Here is a 16068-nt window from a genome sequence, read left to right as displayed (position 1 = left end):
TTTTACGGAAAGTCCCCTCCTTTGGTCTGCGCATGCGCAGCAGGCGGAGCCTGCGGAAGTACTGACGGGAAGGTCTTTTTGTTTGGGCCGTTCAGAGACTCGACACTTGCTTCAAATTCCCCTGGTTAACAACCGTTTTTTATCTGCATTAATTTCGGTGAGTAATCGAATTTTTCTCTTCCTCGCGTTGTCCTTCGCGTGAACCTTTGCCTAAACACGCTGGCATGTGTGGTTAGAAGGTGTAAAATAAGTTTTTTTTTCGGATCCGGGAACGTTGCCATCACAGGCGCCGCTGGAGGGCGAATCTGCTTCCTTTGGTTCGGCTAGCTAACGTAGCATTATGCTAATGCAGCATTAGCATAATTTGAACTGGCGGATTTTTAATCTTGCCTCGGTATTAACACGGAGCGTGTCGTGACATTTCGACAGCAGGTCGTGTTTCAAGACAGACCGGCTCGCGTGGATGTTTTTCCGTGTGTAAACTGTGGCTGAACGATGTTTCCAGCATGTAAGCCAGCTAGCGGGCCCAGCTAACTAGCGGCGGTCCGGCGCATGGTGAGGCCCAAAGTTAGCTAGCGCTAATCCACAATTAGCCAGGTGTACTTGCAAAAGATATGCGATTATGACAGATTAGACGGGGAAATGATAGTCTGACACACGTTAAAAATGTTATCCGCTTCAGACTCTCACCTGTTCGCTTTGATTAAAGCATAAAATGGCAGAACCTGGTCGAAATCACGGCCCAACACCCACCAGCTCCATTGTACCTGCTCGATTTGCCTTTTGTCTCCTGAGTCCTCCGTCTTTTTTAGTGTGGGTGGTTGTTAAAACGCTCCCCTTTTGCTTGCCACTCATGAGAAATCAAATTGATTATGATTTGCAAACATCAATTTGCGTCAGTTCCCGTGAAACGAACTGGATTATGTTTGCAAGTCATGTTAATCTGTTGAATTGTAACGTAGACGAATAAAGTCGCAGCTCAGTTTGACTAAAGAACAAACTGTACTTAAAGTGTTTAGAGTGGTGGACAGATTGTGGTGAGCTCCAACCAGACCAAAGCACACCGTGGGATTGTACTGCTTTAATATTTCCCACCAATCGTCTGATTTCTCATATTTTAGTGCCAGTCGAAAAAAAAAAGGTTGGTGCCACTTTGAAAGCTCGACATGCAGATGTGCACATTTGTAAATACTGCGTATGGAAAATTTAATTTCTTTAAGGTCCTCTACAAAGATGTTTTTTAAAATGCCAATTTAAAAAAAAAAAGAAAAAAGGTTGTTAGTGAAATTTTCAATAAAGCTTTGATTACGTGAACATTTTGCTTGAGTTTTTACACTGAAACGTTTATTTATTAGGTCGGTCACAGTAAATGAACCACTGACATGAGAGAAGAATCACGACTCAAAAGGTTCACCTGGTGGTGTTTTTTCATTTTTAAAGTTTTACTTCATTTCTGACTGATCCTGGCCCCTCCCATACTTTGTTGTCCTTTTCACTCTTTCCTTCCTTCAGATGCGCTTTTGTTGCGGCTCTCCAGGCGGTGTGTGTAAGCGCACGCTGATGCGGCGCTGAGACGCCCTATGCATGTGTTTCTTACTAAAGAGGAGGTTAATAAGGCCAGAGCAGACACGTGAAAAGGGGTTTCTGCCTTCTAGCTTTTTGGCCTTCTTCTGTTTAATGTATTAAAAACTCTTCACGTATCAGGGTCATTTAGCTTTGTCTTTGTGCCGCAAAGCTGTGGAGTTTTACTTCTTTTTCCTTGTTGACTCCAGGGACGTTGCTAGGCATACAGCTGTACAGGGGCCCAGGCCCCCAGCCAGAACACCACCACCAACACTGCCGTATTGTATACAGAAAATGTGCCTGTAGCCTACTGGATGTATAAGAACATTTATTCAAATGTGCATGAACCTCAACAGTTTTAATTTACTTTTATCTAAGTAAATAGGCTATCTAAGCAAATAAAAACACTTTTGAATTCAGCCATTTAGCTGTTCAATTCCTCCTTAGCTCATCAAACAGAATTAAGTTATGTTTAAGTTATCTTTTACAAGAGGAAATATTACTTAAAAAAACAAGTATGCACAGTGTTACAACTTTCAACAGATACAGAATAATGAACAATATTTCAGTCCAGGTACTGAACATTTTTTAATCTTACTGCAGCACAGTCAATAAATACTTCTACAAGAGGGAATATTGCAAAATAAAAATTGAATTATGAGTACCTGATATGGTCTGATAAGTTATTCCCCTGATTGAGTAGCCGTTTAAACTAGCCTACCCACTTTTTACCCATTTATAATGCTTAAGGTAGTTTAATAAATAGGCAGAATAGGATATTGTGTTTGCCATGGAACCAGACACTGTTTAAGCCTAAATGCAAACGTTGTGTATTTGGTGTAAGAAATGACACTGGCCTACAAGTAGGCGTGAACGTTGACACAACAGAACAAAACAAATCTCACCTCCCTCCACTTCATGCTCAGTTCTCCTTGTTGCCTCTGACGGACGAGTGGTTTAATCTATTTCCTTTCCACTCTGTAACATAAGTTTGTGATATTAAAAGCAAGAATAAATGTATGAAATCCAACAGATTATTACAGCCATGATGGATATAGTCTATTCCACCACCTTCTGAAAATACTACGGTTTGGCTTAATTTGCTCCATATCCGGTCGGAGCAATGAGCCCAAAGTGCATTTATAATTCAGTCTGAACGCTTGTGGCGTGAAAAATCAAATCAATTTATTTGATATTGATCCAAAAATGAGACGTTTAAGATGTTTTCACGTTATTTGATGTCTGGTTGAACACATCCAGGTCAGATAATGCAGTTGAAAGTTGAATAGGTCCTGTATGTACATTCACCTGAATTTAAATTTTATTCAATTTAAGCTCAGATGTCGTGCTCCACAATTTCCATAAAGGATAAATTAATAGGGCTGGGCAACGATTAACATTTTTAATCTAATTAATCACATGATTTCCCTGATTAATCACGATTAATCGCATTTGTATGCAAAATCCACAAATGAATTCAAAAGTAGTGGCGTAGTGGGTTGAGCAGGCGCCCCATGTATAGAGGCTACAGTCCTCGCTGCAGCTGGCCCCGGTTCAAGTCCCGCATCAGATGGCCCTGTGCTGCGTGTCGTTCCCCCTCTCTCTGCCCCCTGCTTCCTGTCTCTCTGAACTTTCCTATCCATTAAAGGCACAAAAGCCCACCCACCAAAATGTTTTTATGATTAAAAAAAATGTTAATAATAAAAAAAAAACCTACGTTAGAGAGCGATAAAATATTTATCGGCGTTAAATAATTAACGAGTTAAAGCAATACTATGTAACATTTCTACCTTAAAATAACAGCTAGAAAAAAATTGTGCGGCTAGAATGAGTTTTAATATTACGATTGGCCTGTCTCCTATGCCCTTCGGGGGTCTGAGTTGGAAAAACTGCGCTATGTAACTTTGCTGGAGCGGCCCGGGAGCTGAGCGGAAGTACTTCGACTTGCTTTCTGGCACACCTACCGCAAAAACAAATAGACCCCTCACGCTCCCAGGTACATTTGATTACTCTTACCTTCTCGGTCGACATAGCTTGAACCTTCTGACTCCTCGCCAGTTCGTCAACAAACGTGAAAGTGAAAGCGAAAGGGTGTTGTATTTACGACAGTGTAACCGTACATTACCTCCAAGCCTGTAGGGGGAGCTCCATAATGGGCTTTTTGAGAAGTTGCATTGTATTGCTTTAACTCGTTATTATCGCGTTAACTCGCCCAGCTCTACTTGTAGCCCACATTCATAAGCTGCAAATGTCACTAACTGTTGCATAGAAGTTGAGGCAAAAGCAAATCATGGATGGACTTTGTCTCCAGCTGACGTAATTACTTCTGTATAATTTCTAGTTCTGCAAGAGGGCTCATTATGCTGAAGTGGAGCTCTCCCAAGTTACACCCAGACGCTGGCAGAAGGCAGCATAAAGAACAGTGTGTACCGCTGGGACCCGGCGGAGGCTTCACGTCTTGCGTAAACATTAACCAGCTGTGTTTCATTCTTTTCAGGGTGTCTTTTATGAATAATCAAAAGCAGCAAAAGCCAACGCTAACCGGCCAGCGTTTCAAAACGAGGAAAAGAGGTAAAGGCTCTGCCGCTTGGCGTGTTTTCTCCTCCAATTGTCTCTTTGTCCCCCAGAGGCCTTTTTTCTTCTGTACCCAACATGTGTGTCCACTTTCCTCAGATGAAAAGGAGAGATTTGACCCTACTCAGTTTCAAGAAAGTATCGTACAAGGCTTGAATCAAACTGGCTCTGATTTGGAAGCGGTTGCGAAGTTCCTCGATGCCTCTGGCGCCAAACTTGACTACCGCCGGTATGCAGAGACACTCTTTGACATCTTGGTGGCCGGCGGGATGCTGGGTGAGTGGCTGCAGAAGTGTGGCTGGTTATTAAATCAGGAGCTTCCTTTTTATTCACTTATTTATTTATCTTCTTATCTATTTATTTATTTTATCTAAATGTTTGTTTCTTTGCTCCTCCAGCCCCAGGTGGGACTCTGTCTGATGACATGACCCGCACCGAGTTCTGTCTCTTCACGGCACAAGAAGACCTGGAGACGATGCAAGCGTATGCTCAGGTAAACGGCACGTTCGGTTTCACTTAAAGGGACAGTTCGCCTCTTTGGACATGAAGCTGTATGACATCCCATATCAGCAACATCATTTATGAACATCTTCTTACCCCCTGCTGCGTCCTGTGAGCAGAGTTCCAGCCTCGTTTTGGTGTTGATGAAGGTAGTCCGGCTAGTTGGCTGGGGTTTAAAAAATAAAGCGTTTTGCTTCTCAAAACAATATGCGTTCAACAGAGTAATACATTTGCATCACAAAATGGTTCTCCAGGAAAAAGTCAGACCTCACAATCGCTTGGCCCTATTTTCTCTCCCTTCGTATCACTGCCTGCTGCCGCCTGCCGACAGCCGCGCCTGTTACGGTGTTTGCTGCTCGGTCTGCACAGCAGGCAGTGATACGAAGGGAGAGAAAATAGGGCCAAGCGATTGTGAGGAGGTAAGAAAATGTTCATAAATTATATTGCTAATATGGGATGTCATACAGCTTCATGTCAAGAGGCGAACTATCCCTTTAACAACAACCAGGTGGCTGGATATTTGGCTGAATTGTCTCTTTTTTTTCCCCACGAAAAATAGGTTTTTAACAAGCTGATCAGGCGTTACAAGTACCTGGAGAAGGGTTTCGAAGAGGAGATCAAGAAGGTGAGTTTTTCTTTTTAATGAATCAGATCAGGAGATCGGCCATCTTTGTGTTCCCACGGGGTAACTCCTGTTGTTCTGGTAGAAACAGTTGACAGAAGTGACAGTTTGGCTTGTTTATCGGTGATGTCATTGGATTCAGTTCCAACTTTATATCACGGCGTTGTGGATTTATTGCCCTGTTGTGACATGAGACGCTGCAGGCTGGCAGCTGCGGGACGGACTTCACCTCACGAACAATGAAACACGAGTAACTGCGGGACGTGGGAGTGAAAACAGCCTGAAATGTCTTAACCTGAACACAAACATTTGGTTGTCTCTGCTCGTAGCTGCTGCTGTTTCTAAAGGGATTCACTGAGTCTGAGCGCAACAAGCTCGCTATGCTGGCCGGCATTCTGCTGGCCAATGGCAACATATCAGCCTCCATCCTGAACAGCCTCTTCAACGAGAACCTCGTCAAAGAGGGTGAGCGATACCTTTCGGTCTGATGGTTAAAGGGAAGAAACTGTTCTGGTAAACACTGACTTGTCTTCTCTGTCCAGGAGTCTCCGCAGCCTTCGCTGTCAAGCTGTTCAAATCATGGATCAACGAGAAGGACATCAACTCTGTTGCCGGGAGTCTCCGCAAAGTGGGCATGGACAACAGGCTGATGGTGCGTGAACTGTGTGGATGTGAGGATTTTTACACTCGCTTCGGCTCGTAGTCTTGTCTTCTCACGTTTTTTCGCCTCTTTCTCACAGGAACTCTTTCCTGCCAACAAACGGAGCTGCGAGCACTTTTCTAAGTACTTCACCGACGCCGGACTGAAGGAGCTGTCCGACTTCGCCCGCAACCAGCAGTCCATCGGCGCCCGCAAGGAGCTGCAGAAGGAGCTTCAGGAGATGATGTTCCGCGGTGACCCCCAGAAGGAGGTGAGATGCAGGTTTCAGGGTTAATATGTCAGCAGGTGAAGGACTGCAGGGCTGTGTTCCAAACTGCATACTGCATACTCATCGATCAGACAGTATGCAGAGAGTTTACCCACAATGCATTTCGCTCCTGCCCGAGCCGAAATCAGCCGGCCTGAAGCTGATTTCTCTTAAGCTCTAAACTCTGTAAACTTTAGCAACATTTGAAACATTTTCAGGTGAGAAAGTAGTCGTTTAGATCCCCAACGTGTTGAAAACCTGACAAAATACCGGCTATTTACAATTTTGTTCCCACGAATTCGGCGCTACTAAAGCTAGCCGCAGTGAGCAACGCACTTCCTGTTATTTTCACAAAATAAAATACCCGTTGCCTTTTATCATAGGGAAAGCCATTACCATACAATTGGTGCTTTTGTTTTGAAAACAGGAAGTGAACCTACCCTCGTTGTAGCTAGCTTGAAACTGCCGTTTTGACAGGAAATGACGATCGGCGACGTTACGTTGCATCTTGGGTAGTTTGAGTACGAGTAGTAACCTCATGATGCATACCCAACATTTAGGAGAATCTAGTATGCATCCGGGAACTTCTCGCTTACTCAAACTCGCATACTAACTCAAAAAGTTAGTATGAGTAGTAGGAGAAGTATGCGGTTTGGAACACAGCCCATGTCAGTGCTTCTGTAGGTTCCCTTTAGGTTGCACCAGCAGTGAACAACGCATTAACAGCACCTGCAGTGACTCATGAAGTTGGCCTGTTTGGTGGAACATTAACCTTGTCGTGTTGGTCCCAGATCATCACCTTAGCCAGAGATGAGATGAAAAAGTCGAACCTCTCTGAGCAGGCCATGATCAGCATGATTTGGACCAGCGTCATGAGCTGCGTGGAGTGGAACAAGAAGGAAGAGCTGGTGACCGAACAAGCCATCAAACACTTGAAGGTACGCAGCGTGGTTGAAATGTTGTCCCGACTCTTTGCACGCCGCCTGCTTCAGGTTGAAGCTGCTGCCATGGTTACACATCTGAACTGACATCAGTTGGGCACAGAGCCGGTGACGTGTTCTCACTCGGCTGATTACAGGGTGCAGGTTTATTTATGTGCACACGCGCAGCAATAGTCCATCTATTAGACCTCTGTAGTGTTTACGTGAGTCATACATGGGATGTTCCATTATTGTCCCTGTTGACATGTTACAGAGCCTTAATCAAGTTGTACCTGCATCCTTCCTGCTCTGCACAGACTCTGCTGCTCTTAGCTGCCGGATCTTTTGGCATATTTGTGTTAAAAATGACATAATTACGAGCACGGTTGTTGTTTCCTCCAAGCAGCAACCTGTTGTTCTTCCAGTGAGGAGGATTAGGACTCAGTGCCTGAGCCCTTAAGTCTTCTTGGATTTGTAGCAGTCCTGGTGCGAACATCGCCAACAACTGCATTTAAGGGGCCTGAGTTTGCACATTAACATGAGATGAGGTGCGTTAATCCCACCAAAGATGGACTAACTCGCCGGGATAATGGGGTTGGGAGTCGACTCGCCCGCATGTGTTGCCCTGATCTGGGCCCGGGTGCTCGTTACACGCTCCACCTGTTCATAAATAAAGCTTTCATTCACATATTTTCTGTTTTTATCAGACGGCTGAAAGCATCTTTAAATATGCCCGTCAGACTGTTGCCTAAAGCATTTCCTGCTCTGATAGGATGCTGATCTTATAACAGCAGCTCATGACGTCACCTTTCAGGTGACTTAAAGGCAGAGTCCGCTGAATTCAGCTGTTTTCTCACAGTCGATAACTTCTGTACGTGTATGCTGCTTTAGCTGCAGCCCGACTGTATGCATGTAACCGTCTGACGCCGGCGCCATCTCTCCTCTGCAGCAATACAGCCCTCTGCTGAAAGCCTTCACCTCCCAGGGTATGTCTGAGCTCAGCCTGCTGCTGAAGATCCAGGAGTACTGCTACGACAACATCCACTTCATGAAGGCCTTTCAGAAGATCGTGGTGCTCCTCTACAGAGGTCGGTCCTTGCCTCCGCCATGCCACATGTTTTAGGGTCATTTTTCAACATTTCCTCGACCTTTAAAGGGACAGTTCGCCTCTTTTGACATGAAGCTGTATGACATCCCATATCAGCAACATCATTTATGAACATCTTCTTACCCCCTGCTGCGTCCTGTGAGCAGAGTTCCAGCCTCGTTTGGCCCTATTTTCTCTCCCTTCGTATCACTGCCTGCTGTGCAGACCGAGCAGCAAACACCGTAACGGGCTGCTGTCGGCAGGTGGCCGAACGAAGTGATATGGAGAGAAAATAGGGCCAAGCGATTGTGAGGTCTGACTTTTTCCTGGAGAACGATTTTGTGATGCAAATGTATTACTCTGTTGAACGCACATTGTTTTGAGAAGCAAAACGCTTTATTTTTTAAACCCCAGCCAACTAGCCGGACTACCTTCATCAACACCAAAACGAGGCTGTAACTCTGCTCACAGGACGCAGCAGGGGGTAAGAAGATGTTCAGAAATGATGTTGCTGATATGGGATGTCATACAGCTTCATGTCAAAAGAGGCGAACTATCCCTTTAACTGTTATATCTCTAATGCTTGGTGTCATTTCTAACCAAACACTTGCACGTCCGGCTTCTTGTTCCCATTTACAAAGCTTCAGCTTCTGATTGGTGTATAGATTTTTCCCAGAAATGATTGATTTTTGTTGGGAGGCAAACTGTAGCCGATCTTTAATCATTCAGAAAACCCTTGAGGTGTTTCCCACCAAGCATCAGCTAATGAATCTGGTTCTTTTTAAAGGCACTGTGTGTGTTTTAAATGTTCTGTTGCAGTCCTCTGCACAGCTCTGACGCCCTTCTTTATTTCCTCGTCACAGCGGATGTGTTGAGCGAAGAGGCCATACTGAAGTGGTACACTGAGGCCCACGTTGCCAAGGGGAAGAGCGTTTTCCTCGAGCAGATGAAAAAATTCGTGGATTGGCTGAAGAACGCAGAAGAAGGTAAAGATATCCACACAGGAAACGTTTTTTTCAAGTCTGATTCTCCAAAAGATCACGAGTTCAAGGAGACAAATAATATTCCTTTAGAGTTTTTCATGCTCCTGAATTTAAATGGACCAGAAACACGTTTGATTGTTAATTAAGCATCTTACCTGCAAGTGATGGGATGGTAGGTTATTGTCGAGGTCACACCTGACTCAGATGTGATCATATTGTGGCTCATAATAACACACAGGGTGTCATCCCCTCACAGTACATGACGCATCGTTACAGTTCACCCTTCTAATTTTAATAAAATTAGATTAAATCCTATTCCTCCGTGCATAATGTGTGTTTTAAATGTTGGCGAGCTTTAAAACCTGGAGTAAACAGCATTAAAGGAGGGCTTTACAGTACAAAAAATCAAGGCCAGGTGAGTCGAATGTGAAGCATCCACTTAACAGTATAATATTTGTTACCCTTACATTTCTATCGTCCGTCCTTCAGTCGTCTGCTGAACAGATGGAGCTCATATTGTCAGCAGATATGGCATCATTCAGGGAGAGGCTGCAAAAAGGAGTCAGCCATGTGCAGAAGCTTTAAGAAGTCTTCCTGTTTTTTAAGGTTCATCTCTCTGAATCCTCTGAAAGGAGTCCATCAGCCCTGCTGTATTATTATTATTAGGCCTATTGGAACTGAAGGATTTCACTATTCTTTTTCTTCTCCACGCGGAAACGCAAATGGCGGGGCCTAAACGTATTCGAAAACTCACCAAACTTTACCCAAAATTGTCCCCCGCGTGAAACCACATGATTTTAAATGTAATCGAAAGTGGGCGTCGTCAAACTGCTCTACAGCGCCACCTAACGTGAGATAGCCCAAACCGTACATAGTAGAGATCTGAAACTCGGTGTGTATGTAGATCGCCTCAAATCAAGAACAAAAGTCTCTTGGAGGTATGCTCTAAAATGTACAAGGAGGCGGCCATTTTGGGTCAAAGGGCAAATTTTGGCCATTTTTCAGATTTACTCCTAGGGATTTTGAGCTACGGACTTCATCTTTAGTCGGTATGCAGTTCAATTCAATTAATTTTTTTAGCTCCAAATACAACAGATGTCATCTCAAGGCACTTGAATAATAAAGTCCAATTCAAGCCTATTGGAATTCAATTAGTTGTAATCATAATTATTTATATAATAATCCAATTCATTCATATAGAGCCGATTCCAAAAACAATTTCCAAGGTAAGGAAACCAAAAGATTGCACCGAAACTTAATTCGGTTAAGGGATGGGGGAGCAAAAGTTATCAAAATCTTGAGTTTTTGAGCATGTTTTGTTATTGTTATTATTATCAGCAGCATTTAGTGACCGACTGATCTTAGCTGTGAGCTACGACACGTCAAACAGACACGGTGAGAACAGTTTTACCTGATGAGGTAACCGGCAATAACTCAGACGACTGCGACACATCTTTGGAAGGGTTTAAGTTCGCTCTGAAATATCTCGGCACTTTTCCTCGAGGTGGCAGCAGCACGTGATCTCACCTGATGCTTAGATTCTTAAATTCTTATCCTCGTACCGAACCATTGAGCTGATTGTTTTTGATGCCCTAAATGAAACGGAGACAGTGAACTAAACAAATGTTTCCCACGTTCATCAGCCTTTCCGGCATAGAAACGAGTGCCTTTGGAGGCTTTGGATTGTGCAATAAACTTTAAATAGTTCAGATATCTATAATAATCCACCGTGTGATGATCATATCAATTCTAAATGGGTTAAAGAGGGAGGACAATATGATAAAAGCCCCAATTAAGAGTTTATGTTTGTTTTACATTTTTGTGCCTGAAGATGTTATTTTAGGACAGTTTTGACTTTTTAAACACTCCTAAATTTACTTACCTCAAAGTTTACCTCTAACGGTGCGTTCACACCAAACGCGATGCGAATATTCGCACCGCCTTCATCGCGCGATTGTTGCCGCAGGTGTAAATTAAATTCCATCGCCTCAAACGCCTCTTTCGCGCGAGTAAAAAACGAGTGAATAGCTCAAGGGGCTATCCATGGCTGATCGCGTCCTTGTACCTGCTGTGGCAGTCCGAGATTCGTCTGAAACGCACACGCCGTCGTGTCTGGGTCAGTGACATCATCCGGTGGTGCATTCAGCTCGGATAATTTCATCGCCTTCTCCAGGAGTTGCTTCTGGATGACGGCCGCCTCGAGCGGCACCCCAGGCCCACCAGGACCCAGCCCGACGACCCGCTCGGGAGGACCGGCGCCTGCAGCCGGCGTCCCGCTGAGAGATCACGGCACCGATCCTCCCGAGCAGGCCACCAAACTGGGTCCCGGCGAGCCCGAAACACCAATGGAAGCGGCCGCCACGGGAGGATCAGTGCCGTGATCTCTCGGCGGGACGCCGGCTGCAGGCGCTCCGCAGCTGGGTCGAGAGATCGCGGCGCCGGTCCTCCATGAGTTCCGTCTGGATGACGGCCGCCTCCAGCGGCACCCCAGGCCCACCAGGACCCAGCCCGACGACCCGCTCGGGAGGACCGGCGCCGCGATCTCTCAGCAGGACACCATGCCACATGCCACAGCCGCCCCGCAGCTGAAACGGAGCCGCGGCCCAGCTGCGGAGCGCCTGCAGCCGGCGTCCCGCCAAGAGATCACGGCACCGATCCTCCCGTGGCGGCCGCTTCCAGCGGTGTTTCGGGCTCGCCGGGACCCAGTTTGGTGGCCTGCTAGGGAGGATCGGTACCGTGATCTCTCGGCGGGACGCCGGCTGCAGGGGCTCCGCATCAGCTGCGGGGCGCCTGTGGTTGGTGTCCTGCCGAGAGATCGCGGCGCCGGTCCTCCCGAGCGGGTCGTCGGGTTGGGTCCTGGTGGGCCTGGGGTGCCGCTGGAGGCGGCCGTCATCCAGACGAAACTCCTGGAGAAGGGGGTGATTTAATTTTTTATTTTATTTTGTCAGGGACCATGTGCAAAGTACATTAATTACAAAGTAAAGAGATGACCTGCACCAGATTGTAGCTTAGAAGCTAATTTCCATGTGCAGTCCCATCTGCATGTCACAGACAGCGCCTGTCCATCTGTCTCCACGTCACTGTCGTCCAGAATCTCAACGCTGATAGGCTGTCTGGCGCGAATATTTCGCCAAAGTTGGATTTTTTGAACTCGCGCGAATCGCATATTTTCACTCGCGCGGCGGCCACCGCATCACCGCACCGCCTCACCGCTCCTCACCGCTCCTCACCGCGCCTCACCGCGCCGCCCCACCGCGCCTCATCGCGCCGCCGGCTCGAATCCGCGTCTAATCGCGTCTTTGCATTGACTTTGTATGTAATCGCGTCGCCCGACCGCGTCTGGTGTGAACGCACCGTAAATGATCCGTAGTTGTGACTAGGCATGGGTTTCAAAACCACTAAAATTTTGTCATACCGTCCCTACGGAGATTGGCAGAACTTTGGGAAATTTGCTGTTGTTTCATTCACTGGAAGTGGCTTTGAGTATCATGAAAAGCGCGAAATAAAACAGATCTATTGTTATCATTAGGGATGCAGCGATGAAAGTGATAAGATAATTCCCAAATGTGCCCACTGAAGCACACCATTTCATAACTAATGGAATTTATTTTTTTTTTTTTCTGTTTTTTAAATACAGACATTCAAAATACACATTTTAGAGCTGTAATTATAATACTGTGAAATCGTGATATTTCTGCCTAACACCTCATCCCGACTGAACGCGAGCGATTGCTTAAAAAGTGATTAGAAAGCGTACTTTTCGCCGACCCCTTATAAAATTGCCCGCGCTGTATCTATCTGGACGACATTTCGCAGCAGCAGCCCGCCCCTAAACACTTCTTATTGGTTGAAATGAACACGCTGCTTCCTGTTGACAAGGTAGTTAGCAACAGGTCAGCATCACTCGGGGAATAACGGACGAGGAGAAGCTGATATTTACTGTGGAACCGCACCCAATGGTTTATGACCCCAAAGATCTGAACCGAAGGGAGCCAGAGAACTTGGTGTTTCAGGTGAGTACTTTCTGAACCGATAGAATCACTCCCAACAAAATCGTCACGCTGCATATCAGGACACCCTCGCGAAATTTCGTCGTCGTATCGCGTCAGTGTCGCTCGCTTTCAGTCAGGATGAGGTGTAAGGTTATCATACCGTCAGAATCTCATGCCGGCCCATTCCTAGTTGTGACTGACCCGTGCCCAGCTGTGACTGACCCGTGCCCAGCTGTGACTGACCCGTGCCCAGCTGTGACTGACCCGTGCCCAGCTGTGGCTGACACGTGCCCAGCTGTGGCTGACCCGTGCCCAGCTGTGGCTGACCCGTGCCCAGTTGTGACTGACCCGTGCCTAGTTGTTGCTGACCCGGGCCTCCTTCTCTTCTCTCTGCAGAGTCGGAATCGGACGAAGAGGAGGCGGATTGAAACCGCCGTCGGCAGATGAGCCTTTTCTTTTTCTTTATTTTTTTACAAGTAGCAGCAGGAGCAGTAGAATTTGTTTCCTCTTATTTCTATTCTACCTCCTGTTACTTATTTATCCCCCCACACACACACACACAAACCCCCACCATTCAAACAGTTAAACAGTATTTAAACAAAACCAGGAAGCGCTCGGGCCTTCGCTCACAACTGGTTTAGGTGTCGCGGCTCAAAGTGGAGGCAAACGGTGAACTTCCCCCTTTTCCTTCTTTATTTTTCATCGTAACAGCTTCTGTAATTTGGATACAAACATTCCGTGATCTCAGCGTATGAATCTGAAGCAGGATTTGGTTGATATTCGAGTTCGCCTTCATGCCATATGACTACGAAGCTGACAAAAATGTAATCAGTTTTGCCAAAGTTTTCTTTGTCCAACCCCATTGCCCTTTTATATTTAAATTCTTTTGCCCAGCTCATGTTTTGGCTCCTGTCCGGTCTTAAAAACTTCGCCTTTTTCTTGACTTTTTGGGTAACATTGTACTGCCTGTCGAGGCCGCTCTGGTCAGTCCGTCAGAAGACACGCCCCCTGTAAGATGCCTCGCCAGCTACCTGATTATTATTGGTTTCTACTTTCTTTAATCTGATATAAACCGATTGACTTTTTTATGAAATAAAGATTATTGAAATGGTTGATGTTGTACTGTTTTTTTTTTTCCTTTTATCGCAGTGCTTTAAAGTTTAAATGGTGTAAAAACAATAAAACGAGTTATTCAAGGCACCAAAAAGTCTGCTAAAACTCACATTGTAAAGTGTCAAACCCTCACTGGTTGTGTTATAAATATATTTTTGACTAGTAGGCCTAATTAGTGGTAAATTAACGCAGATTAAGTTTTATATATATATAGTAGACGCTTATTTGCTTCTTTGTAGCTCCAGTGAGGCCGTGATGTATACATGAAAGGCTTTTTAACGTAGCCATGAAACGGCGCGATGCTCGTAGCATTTACTATTAAAAACTGTCGGGAAAAGCCTGGTCTGCTCTGATTGGTCAGCTCTCGTGGCCTGATCAGGCTCCGCCCACCATTCTGCAACACTTGCTGAAATTTGAAGCTCCAAACGCATCATTGGACGCAAAATGAACCTACGTACTCTAGAGAAGGGTGAGTAAACATCTTATATATTATTATTTTGAATATAATAAACTGTAAAATATCATTAAGAATATATAAAATCACCTTTAGTCCTCATTGGACCAGATCTTGTACATTCAAACATCAAATCTGATTGGATGGCGACTTAAAAGCACAAAGGCAACAGGTCTAAGAACGGGACCTGTGCTGTCACTATTAAATAAATAGGACGGCAGAGTCGACGCCACTCAAAATACATCCAGAAGGTTCATTATTTTTCTTATTTGTAAAGAATATCTGTTTATCAGAGTGACTTCCCTGCTGTGCAAGCTTATAGATGGTGTTTCTAACACTGAAATGTCCCAGTTTTGGCTAAAAGCTGCCACTCATTAAACGTTCAGGTAACAGGATATTAGGCTTAATATTACATATAGAAAATAACCTCTTTGGAGCTGATGTGGTTATTTACTCTCGTCCTCTTTGGCTATTGCAGAATATCGTTAAACTGCTGACTTGTAAAAGCATTTGAATCCGATTAGTTGTAGAAAGAGTTCAGCGGGTCATTAAAATCCATTTTGTGACCTGGGCACAACTACACTCTGTGGTGTGGATGTTCACATTGGTGGTTTTTGGGGTTTTATCAGTATGTTCAGTGGAGTTTAAATGCTGCTTTAGCTGCTCTGAATACTCCTGATGAAAACCAGCAGTTTCTTGTGTAATTTTAACTAGGGCTGGGCGAGTTGACTCGTTATTATCGTGTTAACTTGTTAATTATTTAAAGGCGGGGTAGGGGATCTTTTTCTGGAACATTTTTTTACATATTGCTTGAAATACTCTTCACACCCCCATTGCAACCAATTAATTAAAAGTTTTGACACAAATATGAAAAGTTTTAGTGGCCTCTAGAACGTACAATCTAGGAAAAACACTATCCAATCATACTGAACGGACCGTTCACAATGATTGGATTCTGATGCCGTCTATCAAACTGCAATCTGCTCCTCCTTCCCCCTGTGCGCGTACCCTGCTCCGTGAACGAATTACGCGTCCAGAAGCTTGGCAGGAAGCTAAACTAGAGCCAGCTTGGCTAGCACATAGCATTATTAAACGTATAGTTATCATAAACTAAATACTAAATACGGAAACGATCGATGCTTGCTGTCAGAACAGCGCTCGTGCACCTTCGTGCGCGTACATGTACTCTAGAGGCGTGGCTTCTGGGGACTTTTTACCTGTGTATTTTCAAAATGCAGCTTCGCTGGACTCAAAATCCAGGATCTCCTACCCTACCTTTAACGTCGATTAATATTTTATCACGCATTAATGCAGGTTTTATTATTGTAAGAGTCTGTTGAATGCATCACAT

At 45.1% G+C, this 16068-nt stretch overlaps 1 protein-coding gene across 1 annotated transcript; it reads left to right on the top strand.

Annotated features, from left to right (window-relative positions):
• Positions 1-48: 48 nt before the first annotated feature.
• bzw1a (basic leucine zipper and W2 domains 1a) lies at positions 49-14263 on the top strand. Its single transcript, XM_075477365.1, has 12 exons — positions 49-157; positions 4061-4134; positions 4237-4413; positions 4536-4630; positions 5198-5263; positions 5590-5725; positions 5803-5912; positions 6001-6171; positions 6960-7106; positions 8038-8176; positions 9039-9161; positions 13547-14263. Exons 2-12 carry the CDS (start codon positions 4071-4073, stop codon positions 13576-13578), a joined length of 1260 nt encoding a protein of 419 aa, XP_075333480.1. The 5' UTR covers positions 49-157; positions 4061-4070; the 3' UTR covers positions 13579-14263.
• The last annotated feature ends 1805 nt before the right edge of the window (positions 14264-16068 follow it).

This window comes from Odontesthes bonariensis, chromosome 11 (assembly GCF_027942865.1).
Source record: "Odontesthes bonariensis isolate fOdoBon6 chromosome 11, fOdoBon6.hap1, whole genome shotgun sequence".
NCBI lineage: Eukaryota > Metazoa > Chordata > Actinopteri > Atheriniformes > Atherinopsidae > Odontesthes > Odontesthes bonariensis.
The sequence above is the reverse complement of the archived record's forward strand: the minus strand, read 5'-3'. Positions and strand labels throughout refer to the sequence as shown.

Bases quoted from the DNA above. Each gene is read 5' to 3' on its own strand.
- bzw1a (XM_075477365.1), top strand. From the start codon at position 4,071: ATGAATAATCAAAAGCAGCAAAAGCCAACGCTAACCGGCCAGCGTTTC. The intron at 6,172-6,959 runs GTGAGATGCAGG...TGTTGGTCCCAG, and splicing joins GCGGTGACCCCCAGAAGGAG to ATCATCACCTTAGCCAGAGA. The intron at 9,162-13,546 runs GTAAAGATATCC...TTCTCTCTGCAG, and splicing joins GCTGAAGAACGCAGAAGAAG to AGTCGGAATCGGACGAAGAG.